General features: G+C 56.9%; 1 protein-coding gene across 1 annotated transcript; it reads right to left on the bottom strand.

Annotated features, from left to right (window-relative positions):
* Nucleotides 1–381: 381 nt before the first annotated feature.
* PODN (podocan) lies at nt 382–7799 on the bottom strand. Its single transcript, XM_023752781.1, has 7 exons — nt 7675–7799; nt 6158–6474; nt 4863–4956; nt 3606–3670; nt 1989–2098; nt 763–919; nt 382–507 (listed from the first exon to the last, which is right to left on the bottom strand). Exons 2-7 carry the CDS (start codon nt 6467–6469, stop codon nt 388–390), a joined length of 858 nt encoding a protein of 285 aa, XP_023608549.1. The 5' UTR covers nt 6470–6474; nt 7675–7799; the 3' UTR covers nt 382–387.
* Nucleotides 7800–11527: the final 3728 nt, after the last annotated feature.

Below are 11527 nucleotides of genomic sequence, written 5' to 3'. Positions count from 1 at the left end.
GATTAGCAATGACTTGGGGTAGAAGGCTGTAGCATGGTTTCTGATACATGGAGGCTTATTTGAAGACCAGTTGTTTAAGATCTTTTTGGGGAGGGCTACTTTGGACTCTAAAAAAAAAAGTAAAATATATTTGCCTTCAACAAGAATGTTTGAGTTTCTATTTTGTACCAAGAAGCTGGCCTCTGCCAACGCTTCACTATCTCACTGGAACTTTGGCAGCCTTGCCCATACACATCACTTGTTCTTGGGGACAGAAATGTCAGCAGAGGCACAAGCCTCAAAGTTCCTTCTCCAGGGAGCCTGGCCAGGGCAGGTGGGTGGGAGAGGCGTGTGGGAGGGCCTCCCGGTGCCTGGTCCTGCTGAGGCCCCGGCGGCCCTGGCAGGGGCTTACCAGAAGGTCTCGTTGTCCAGGCCCTCATCAGTCAGGTAGTTGTTCTGCAGGTACAGCTCCCGCAGGTTGCTCAGCTCACTGAAGGCACCTGGTGGGATCTTCTCCAGCTTGTTGTTCTAGGGGAGGGGTAGGGGGGAGGGGAGCAGGAGACAGCCAAGGGGCAAACGTGCTCTGAGGGCTCTGAGGGAGCCTTGGGGAGTGGGCCCAGGCCCGGAGCACTCTGACAGCCAGGTGCCCAGGCTTCTGCCTGCTTCTCTACAGTGGATGCCATGCCCTCTGGCATGTACTAAAGGCCCCACAGCCTCGCCACGTGGGTTCTTCCCCCACTCTGGCCCCTGCTCTGAGGGCCCCATCTGCCCTCTACCTCCTACCTTGAGGTGCAGCTTATAGAGGGCCGGCGGCAGGTGCTTGGGCACATGGCGCAGGAAGTTGCTGGACAGAATAAGGATCTCGACGTTGCTGGAACCGTTGAACATGTTGTCTGGTAGCCCGGCGTCTGCCAGCTTGTTGTTGTGCAGGTACACGGACCTGGGGGTGAGGTGCAGGTCCTCACCCACGCAGGCCCCCCACTCCACCCCTGGCCACAGTGCCCACTCACCTAACCTTGCTCAGGTGGGGCCTGGGGCCTAGGGCACCTTCCTTCCATCTGAGGAACCTGAGACTCAACCTAATGTAGTCTCCCCCACCCCCACCCCCACCCCCGCCCCTCGGGTACAGCTCAGGGGACCAAGGACCACCAGCGGTTGCCCCACAAGTTAGTGGCAGGAATAGGATTTCCTGACTCCCAGTCCATCTTCCCCATACCCTTCAAGCTTCTCAGTCGTTCCCCGCCTGTCACACCCACACAGCTGGCTCTGAGTTCCGTGGGACCTCCTGAAGGTGGGGCGTGTCCCTGACACCTCTTGTCCCTGATGCTCAGCACAGGGCTTAGCTCAGAGGGGGTGATGCCTCATTCATTCAGTGAGTATACAGTGAGTGTCCCCACATGCCAGGAATGTTCTAGACTCTGAAGATATAGCAGTGGACACCACCAACAAGATCCTGCCTTCATGGAGGTTACGTAACTAGAGGGCCAGAAGACCAGGACCAAAAGGAATACACAGAAGATACAGCTCATTCTTGCTGTGTGCCTCTCTTGGGCCTCAGCCTTCTCATCTGCGGGATGGGGCCACACACAGTGACCCTGGCTCCTCAGGGGAATGGACAGAATCGAGTGAGGTGACAGATTCAGGTACAGAAGCGATACCAGGAGTGTCAGTCCACCAGCACCACCCTGCCCTGCTCATTCCTCCCAAGGCTCTGCCCCCAGGGGCTGAGGAAGGAGGGAGGCACCCTTACCCAGCTCCCACTGCTCCACAGACATCACCCTCCTCCATCTTGCCTCCTCATCCTTTAGGTCTCGGCCTGTGGAGCCCGTGCCCCTGCAGCCCCTGGCGTCTCTCACCACAGCCCTGAGCATGGGCCTCATGCCCACACTGCCCCGCATGGCCCTCCTCCAGGGCCCATCAGGGTCCTCTCTGCCTCAGTCAGGGGAGCAGCCTCTGCTCAGCTCCTCCCTCTCCCCAGCCTGAGCCCAGGGACCCCTCTGACCTCTGACCTCAAGTTTGGCTTCTGGCCAAAGGTGAGCCCGTAGATCTTGGTGAGATAGTTGGCAGCGAAGTCCACACTGATCAGGGTATTTGGCAGGAATCGGGGTGCCAAGGTCAGCTGGAAAGGGAAGAGAGAGGGCAGAAAGGCCGATGGAGGGGAGGCGGTCAGCTCTGGGTCCCACTGCCTGCTGCCATTCAGGCCCCTTCACTTGTCTCCTCCCAGCAACCACAGCTACCTTTCTATAGTGGAAACCCGTCTCCTTCCTCTGATAACACTAACACAGGCCCTCCACAGCACCCCACGGCCCCGAGCGTGGCATTCAAAGCTCACCAGCCTGTCCCCTGCCCTGCCTGTCCTGTTCTCTCCCCTCACTGGCCCCCGACACTGGCTGTGAGCACCCACACGTTCCCAGACACAGCCCACGATGCCCACCCTTCATTCATTCAACAGTAGAACCTGAGTCTACAACATTCCAGGCACGGTTCCAGGAGCTTGCTGGGCACATCCGGGGCAACAAGACAGAGAAGTACCTCTGCCCCCCACCCTACCCCACCCCAAACTTATATCCTCATCCTCATGGAGAAGACAATAAACAGGGGATAAAAGTATCTGATAATGATCACTGCTATGCAGGGAATTCTAACAGGCTGAAGACAGAATGACTGGGTTGGGTGCTCAGGGAACAGGTGACAGACCCTTAAGGCATGGCACACTGTAAGTGCCATCTGAGAGGAGGGCTCCCAAGGCAGCAGAGCAGCATGCAAACCCCGCGTGGAGGGTGGGGCTGCAGGGCCCCGGGGCTGGCGAGGAGCAGGAGGGAGTGAGTAGGGCTATGTTAAGAGAAGCAGGGGGAAGCAGGCTTTCATTCTGGGTGGAAGGCAAAGCCACTGGAGGGTTTAAGCAGGGAGGGGGGATGTAGGGGAGAAGCAGGGCACGATTTTTAAAGGTCACTGTGGCTGCTCTGAGAAGGGGCAGCGAAGGGGGAGGCAGGGTTGGCCAGTTGGGAGATAGTGGGGGAAGGGGAGGGGGGCTGCAGTGCTGCTGGACAAGGTGAATGAAGCCCTCGGGCTTTGCACTCAGACTAGCAGTGCTGTGAGTGGTTGAGACGCCCTTTCACAGAGATGGAGAGCCATCTGTGGACAGGAAGCAGTCCTACTTCCATTAGACCTCTGGGGAGACGTCCAGGGGGCAGAAGGATCTTTGAGGCCCAAATGGGAGGAGGGGGAGGGGCTGGAGACTGCACTGGACCAGGCAATTATGGAGAGTTCAGAGAGAAGGGCCAGGACAGAGCTCTGGGCGCTCCAGATATATTGAGGCTGAGTGTCTTTGTGCCTTTTCTCATGCTGTCCCTCTACTTCAGGACCCCTGCCTGACCCTTCATGGTCCTTTAAATGCTATCTCCTCCACAAAGCCCTAGAAGTGTACCAGCCCCGCTATCACCCCACCCCCTTGGCTTCTGTCTTTATTAACTGACCACTCTGACGCCCCCGGTTAAGGTGTGGGGTATGGGCCATGTCTCAGCAGCAACAGGGACCTGAAGAAGTCCTGGTGAAAGCTCCCTGAACTCAGCCTCTGACACCAGGGGGTGTGGGCAGCACACCTCCTCCCTGCTGAGGCCCCTCACCTTGTTATTGGCCAGGTACAGGTAATTGAGGTCGGTCAGATGCTCAAACGCCTCCTCGGGGAGCCCTTCAAAGGACAGGCATCGGTCAGAGCCCTGGATGAAGGAGACGCTACAGGGGAGCACACCAGCACCAGCCCCCAAGCCCACCCACTTGCCAGGACTGGGAAGGGCGCGCCCCGAGGCCGGTGAGGCTCTGCTCTCGTCCCAGCCAGTCCCAACAGGCCTTCCCAGCCCCTCAGAGAAGCAGGTGGAAAGTGTCTACTGAGGCATGAGCCACCGGGTGGGAATGGGTGCCCCCCGGAAGGTCAGGCCATGGGATGGAGGACCCAGACTAACATTTTCCAAGTCAGGAAGGAGTGCTCCCTGGGGGCAGCCCCACAGGATCAAAAGCAGGACACGGTTTCAGCCTCGGAGCCTCCCCACCACCTGCCTGCCCCTGCCCCATGGAGTGTCAGGACTCGCCGTCACTGGGATCCCAGCCAGGCTGGCCCTTCTCCAGTCCCGAGGCTCCCAGACCCTCAGATGCTGGGACTCACCCAATTATCTAACGGGAGGGAACAGTTACGTAAACTGTGCAGCATCCCTCCATGGAAGAGCGGCCGTGTAAAGATGGCCACGGAGAGTTTTAGCAACAGGAGGAATGCGGCTGAGCTAACTGCTGAGTGAAACAAAGCGCTTACCGTCGTTGTACTGCCTACACTCTCAACTCAGCCAGGAGTGAGAAAATGCAAAGGAAAGAGACTAGACTGGATTGTGATGGTGGTTGGGCAACTGGATAAATGACTAAGAATCATCAATTTGTACCTTTTAATTGGGCAAATCTTAGGGTGTACAAATTACACTTCAATAGAGCAGCTTTTTAAAAATGGAAAGGAGTATAGCAACACGTCAATAGGGATGAACTCCAAGTGGCAGAACTGACTGGGTTTTTTATTTTCTATTTTATTTTCTTTATTTCCAAAATTTCTATCATAATAAAAATTATTTTCATCAGCAGCAAAAGAATCACTTCTTAAAACTTGAGGACTGTACAACTCTGATTCTAAAGTCCTTCTGTGACCTGAAGAGTCCACCACAAAGGTCTCTGAATCCTCTCCCGAGTCCACTCCCCGGTCCCAGACCCTCAGGGGTGGCTTTCAGGCAACATCTGGGACCCACTGCCGCCCAGCCCAGACCTGCTCTTTCCCACACCCAGGGTCCACAGGGTGGGGCTCTCCCCTGCCTGGTGCCCCGCCCCGGCTCTGGGTGACCCCTCACCTCGGGACGTCAGGCGGTTGTTCTGAAGGTTCAGAGTCTCCAGGCGATGCAGCCGGGAGAGCTCCTCCGGGTAGATCTTCTCCAGCTGGTTGTTCTGGGGGTCAGGGGTGGGAGTGGTGAGGAGGCAGCATGGGGGGCAGGCCCAACCCATCCTCAGCCCCAGTCCCTCTGTTGGGCACCTCTCTTGGGATTCTCCCCCATGGTAGACAGGCTCTGGGTGCAAGAGGCACAGCAGGGACCACAACAAACATGGGGGTCCCGCATTCTAGGAGACCACGTGGGTGTCCACAGGAGCTCAGACTTGTCCCACTGGGTGACAGCCCGTTCTCCCACAGGCCCACTTTTGGTTCCCTTTCTGGGCTGCGTCCCCCACTCCCCTGGCAGCACTTTAAAACCTGGGTGTGGTACCACCTCCTCCAGAAGCCTTCCCGGGTTGGATTGGGAGTTAGAGTAGGAGCCGCTCTGGGCTCACACTAGTCCTTCTATCTCCTTCTAGCATCCCCTCTACTTGTTTCGTTTACTGCCTCCCCCACACCTGGGAGGGCCTCGGGCAGGGTACATCCAAGTCCCCCCTATGTGCCCAGCACCCACACAGGACCAGAGGTGGAGAGCAGGTTTCCAGGAGACATTGTATGAACGGAGGAGTGCGTGAATGAGCCAAAAATAAGTGTTGTCATCAGCTTGTCCCTTTCCCTCCCACCTCTGCCAGCCCAGGCCCACAGGGCCGTGCGGTGAGCGGGTCACTTTCCCTCACTGGACCTGATCTCCTCTGGAAATGGATGTACAGCCCCTCCCTCCCCCAGGGGTTCCGGGCAGCACAGGGTGAGGGGGTGCCCCAGCACTCCCAGTCCCCATCGGGAACTCCTTGTCCCCCTTCCTAGACCTCAGCTGGAGAGAACACTGTCCTCTGAGCCGCCAGAGCCCTCTATCAGGGTCCACTTTGCTCTTGTTTTCCTGGCCTGCAAGGGTGTCTGAGGGTCAGCTGCTGGGCAGGTCTGTGTCCATTTTCAGACAAGGCCTGACTCTACGTACGGGCCTCAGCCAAGACTCCTCCCAGTGAAACAAAGCAGGTTATGTCATGTGCTCGGTGACCCAGACAATGATCAGAGGGGGGACACCTCAACGTGGAGCTAGATCCTCGTGTCTGACCTGCCCTAGCACCCCAGGCCTGGGGGTGGGGAGCCAGGAGCACTGGGGGTTCTGGACAAGCAGGGAGCGTGAGTGTGGGGGTTCTGGGATAGGAGCCGTGAGTGTGGGGCAGCCCCTGGTCACCACTGGCGCAGTGCCCATCTCACCTGCAGGGACAGGTGGTTGATATGCTCAGGCAGGTCCCCTGGGAACTCGCGCAGGTCGATACCGCCGCAGTCCACGACACCCTCCTGGGAGCAGGCACATTCTCGGGGGCAGTTCATGGTGGCTGGGCCAGGCCCCGGCTCCTCAGGCCTCAGGACCAGCACTGGCTCCTCCTCCACAAATTCGTTCTCTTCAGGGCTCAGGTTGTGGGCGCCGTTTCGGCCAAACACGGGGGCCCTCACCGCGAGCACCAGTCCCAGCTGCAGCTGTGGAGGCAACAGCAGCAGGAGCAGCAGCGCCCTGCTCCGGGCCATGGTGCCTGCAGGAGGGGTTGAGTCAGACCCACCTGGGAACCAGGGCTGACTTCACCTGTCAGGTACAGCAGGCACAGGGCTAGGGCCACAAACATCCGCATGGGGCCCTTGGGGCACGAGGCAGAGCCCACTCTGGATCCTGTCCTCAGCACGCATCTGATCTGGTGACTGCTGTTCTCACCCTCATCCCCCAAACCCCCGTCAGGGCTGCCCTCGGGAGGGATGGGGGTGAAGTGAAGGTCTGCAAAACCTCCCACAGCCCTCACCAGGCCTGGCCCAAAAGAATCTGTACCCTCCTCTACAGAAGGCCCAGGAAGCACTGTGCTGTGCAGGGCGTGGCCTGGGCTTTGCTGAGCTCTCCAGCAGGCAATGCTGGGAGGCCTGTCCCCCTGCAGCTGCCACAGGCCACGGTGGGCCGCAGGTGCCTCTCAGCTCTTCAGCTGGCCGTTCTAGGATCCTCAGATCTTGGCCTTGCCAGTCTTCCAACTCTCCCACCCACCTGCCCCAAGTATACAAGTCTATTTAGTAGTTCCTCCCTCCAGGCCTTGTTCCTTTTTCCTGGAATGCCCTCCCCTCTCTTGTGCAATCAGCAAGCTCTCCAAGAACCAATTCCAGCACTGTGTCCCCTGGGAAGACTCTGAAATGCCCCAAGGCTCTCCATTACTGTGTCCCCCCCCGCCACCCCCCCCTTGGCATGAATTGGGTTGGGTTATGAATACATAATGGTGTCTTTCTCCCACAACAGGGTAAGTCTGGGTGGAAACCCAGGCAGAGCCGGGCACAGAGTAAGCATCGGTGACTGGAGCTGCTGCTGCCTCTAGAACCTCCCAAGTCCCATTCCTGGTGTTGGACCCTCAGCTGCCCTCACCAGGGCCTGCTGTGCTCACAGGACCACTACCACCTGCAGGAGACCACTCCCAGCATGGTCCCCTGGGGCAGCAGGGAGGGGACCTAGAGGATAGCTTCAGGCCATTGAGGAAGATGCTGGTTCCATTGTCCCAACAGCCCATGGGCGGGGCTGGCCCCAGGAGTCCTCTCACTCAGAAAACCTCTCTGGGGTGGGTGATCAGTTGTGAGGGGTGGTAGCTCCTGGACACTGATGGTGGAGTCCCACCCACCCTAGTTCAAGTCACCGTCCTCCACTTCACAGCTCTGACCTCGCTGAACCTCAGCTTCCTCGTCTTAGTTAATCCACGTGAACTCACAGCTTCTGCGAGGAGTCCATAAGTAACAGCCGCAAAGCACCTGGCACCTCTCAGGTGATGTGCTGCTCTCAGTCTGCAGCGAATACAGACGCAGGTCTGCGGCAAGTATCTGGGCCTGGGGCACTGCTCCTCAGTCTGAGCCCTGAGTAGGGTCTGCCGAGATGGCGGGCCTGGGAGGTAAACTGGAAGCTTGATGAGGACACGGCTGACTGGTTAAGAAGGCGGGCTCTGGAGCCAGACAGCCGGCTGCAAGCTCAGCCCTGGCTCTTACCAGCTGTGGGGCTTTGGGCGAGTGCTGTCACCCTCTCAACCCCAGCTTACTTACCTGTCCCTGAGCTGGTAACAGGGATGTCCTAAGGGGAAGAGTGTGAGATTCAGTGGGATGAGCACACTGCATTCAGTAAGTGCTCAATAAGTGTTAGCTCTTCCCACCATGAATATCTGATCTGTGGGCCTTGTTCGCGTTTCAGCCACACCACTGCCCACTCCAGAACCCCCTGCTTCTTACCCATCCCTATTGTGCTTGTGGTCCAGTTCCAGGCCCACCTCCTCCCGGAAGATTTGAAAGGTGTGAGGAGAGAGAAGAGGGGTGGCAATCAGGCTTGCTTGACCCTAAAGGTCCCCAAGGCCTAAGCAGACTTGGGCCCCAGCCCTGGCCTGGCAGAGAACCAGGGAGCCCAGCACACACAGAGTCCTGGGCTGCAGCCTGGCCCAATGCCCACCCTACCACGTACTTGCTGCCCCCGTCCCCTGACCAAATGGACAATAAATCCTCAGCCAGTCTACAGACCATCATTCCCTTGGCACAGTATAACCGCCAGCAAGCTCAACAGCCTTCAGTCCCTGGGTCCACCAGCACTAATCTGTCTGACTCTGCTCAGAACAGGACTCTGAGAGGGGGAGGGGGGCACAGGCTCAGGCCCCAAATCCAATCAGGGCAAAAGGCCAGGGAAAGGAGGCTCTCCAGGCATCCTGTGCACTCATGGACCAGCTATTTTCCTCCTTGGGTTTTGTGTCTGTATAGGTCTGTAAACTGTATCTGTAAAAATATGTAATTCATGTTAACATTATGGGCCATATTGAAAATGTTATCATCACCACTTTATGGATGAGGGCGCTGAGGCCCAGTGGGAGTGGCCAATGTAACACAGCTGTTAAATGGCAAAGCTGAGCTCCCAGCCCAGGTTTTAACCACGATGCTATGGTTAATGCAAAATACAGCTGGGCACTGAGGACCAAGACACACCACTCAGGGTCGGCTCTGCCCTTAAGAAGCTCACCCTTGAACTCATCCAATGTGGCTGCCACATGTGGCTACTGAGCTCTTAAAATGTGACTAGTTTAAACTGAGAGGTGCTCTATGTGTAAAATGTAGTGTACATGGGTTTCAAAGACATAGTACAAAAAAATGTAAAATATCTTATTATTATTAATGATCATAAAATAGCTCATTTATCTTTTTTCTTCCTTTTTTGTTTTTTTTCCCTCACTTGAGGATATTTTTAAATTTATTTTTAAAGAGAGAAGAAGGGGGAGAGAGAGAGAGAGAGAGAGAGAGAGAGATTGATCTGTTGCCTCCCATACATGCCCTGATTGGGAATAAAATCCGAAACCTAGGTATGTGCTCTGACTAGGAATCAAACCTGTGACCTTTTGGTATATGGGATGATGCTCCAACCAACTCAGCCATCCGGCCAGGACACTCATTTATTTTTTTATTGATGACATGATAATATTTTGGACCTACTGAGTTAAGTTATTAAAATTAATTTTACCTGTTTCATTTTACTTTTTTACTGCGGCTTCTAGAAAATTGTACATTGCATATGTAGCTTGCATTTGTGGCTCATGCTATGTTTCTTTTAGACATTATGAGTAGATTGTGTGATGAAGGGAAGCTAAAGTCCATGGGAACCCAGAGGAGGCCTAACCCTGCCTGGGGCCAAGACGACTTCCCAGAAGAAGTGATGCCTCGTCATAAAAGGCAAAGGGTGATACAAGCAAGGGGTGCACAGGCCCAGGGACAAGAGAGCCCCGGTGATGACCTCTAAAAAGCTCATCGTCTGGGAGAGGGTGGAGACTGGGAGTGATGCAAGTGGACAGTGGCCACGGTCCAGGCGAAGAAGGGACTTGAGAGCCAGATTAGGGAGAGTGGCCCGTATCTGTGGGGAGAGGAGCGGTTGAAGAGGAGTGTGGTGTAGGCAGGCTTATGGATGGCCCGTGTGGAGCTTTCAGAGGCTGTGCAGGGGTGCAGGCACCAGCTGCTAAGCCTGATCTGGGCTCACAGGGAGGTGCTGGGCGGAGAGGGAGCTGGGTCTGGGGGAAAGGAAAGACAGTGCTTGAAGAGTGGTGACCCAAGTGCCACCCCTCCTCCTCCCCCCGCTTGACCGGTCACCCTAGGACCTGGGAACCCTGGGCAACTCCAGCTCCACCACCTGGTTTGCCGTGTGGCCTTGGCTGCATCACGGACTCATCAGAGTCTCAGTTTCTGGTGCTGTTGTTCTAAGAATGTTAAGCAACCTAAGTCCCCAGGCCCCTCCTAGGTGCCCCGCCGTGTTGGAGCTGTGCGTGGAAGAAGAGAGAACAGACTCCTGCGTGAAGAGTTCCCCTCACACCTCGGGAAACAGCTCACACCTTTGGGAACGCTCTGAGCTCTGTGTGGGCAATGGCAATGGGGACTCCTCATGAGGATGAAGTGACATGACATGCCCGGCTGGAGCTGGCACTCAGCAGCTGTGGCATCCACACCCGGGGTTATTGCTAGTGTACCTGGGACCCGCTGCCCCGCCACCCCAATTCTCAGTGCTCTGAAGGGCCAAGTATGGGATTAAGGCAGGAAGAAGACGGAAGGGGAGGGTAGGTCCCCAAATCAGGAGACAGAGCCTCAACCCCCAGCACCACCTCCTCCTCCACTCAAATTCAGTAAAGACTCGCTGATCCACTGCTCTGCATCAACTCCCACAGAAACCCCAAGACTAAGAAACTGAGGTGCAAGGGGTGCCCACTGCTGCCGAACCCCAGCAGAGTCCTACTCGAACGCCCCTGATCCGGGAAGCTGCTCCTGCTCGCGTGGCTGGGTTAGGGAGTTCCTCTGGGCTCCCACAGCACCCCTGGCCCACATGGAGTGGGTCTCAGGAAATGTTTGCTGAATAAAGAAATGAACTTGTGAAAGGCAGAGTTGGGAAAGATCTGCAGCATTATCTGGTCTGATTCCCTCCGTTTACAGGCAAGACCGGGACTAGAATGTGTCTTCTGACTCCTGCCAAGAGCCTTGAGCTGGTCTTGACAGCTAAGTACGAGTTCCCCAGGTGGCAAGGGGGGGGGGGGGGGAAGGCACTCCAGACAGGGGGGAGGGGCTGCGCCAAGGCACGTGTGGGGGTGGGGCGGAAGGCGGTATGCGTAAAGAGGGTCCACAGGATGCAGGTCCAGGTCTCCCAGCGCATCCGCCACTGTGCTAACGGGTTGGTGATAGGGCGCCATCAAGATTCCAGGCCGGTCATGAACAGAGCTCTTACGCATGGGCTCTGCCAGGTCTAAAGGTGCCACCACCCGTCACCTTAACCAACTCCAGGTAAAGGGACACAGTGCGCTCCCACCAGCTCCCATGAAGGCATGGGAATCTGAAATCCTCGGCTAGAGTACATTGGGCCCTGGGCCTTCAAAGGGGAATAGGCCCGCCCAGCCTTAATTTTTCCTTGGCCGCGAGGGCCGAGGGCCGAGGCACAGGGTGCGTGGCCCCGGTAGCTGGAGATGCCCACGCAGCCGCCGGCGCGCACCGCTCCCTCTGCGCCTCCCAGAGCCGGGCCGTCGGCCCCGCGCGCACACCCGCCCCGACTCCTCTTCTGAAGTTCGG

This window comes from Myotis lucifugus, unplaced genomic scaffold (genome assembly GCF_000147115.1).
Source record: "Myotis lucifugus unplaced genomic scaffold, Myoluc2.0 scaffold_37, whole genome shotgun sequence".
Lineage (NCBI taxonomy): Eukaryota > Metazoa > Chordata > Mammalia > Chiroptera > Vespertilionidae > Myotis > Myotis lucifugus.
The sequence above is the reverse complement of the archived record's forward strand: the minus strand, read 5'-3'. Positions and strand labels throughout refer to the sequence as shown.

Coding starts and splice junctions, on each gene's coding strand:
- PODN (XM_023752781.1), bottom strand. CDS start 6,469: ATGGCCCGGAGCAGGGCGCTGCTGCTCCTGCTGCTGTTGCCTCCACAG. Junction 4,957..6,157: donor TCAACCACCTGTCCCTGCAG/GTGAGATGGGCA, acceptor CCTGACCCCCAG/AACAACCAGCTGGAGAAGAT. Junction 3,671..4,862: donor CAACCGCCTGACGTCCCGAG/GTGAGGGGTCAC, acceptor TGTCCTTTGAAG/GGCTCCCCGAGGAGGCGTTT.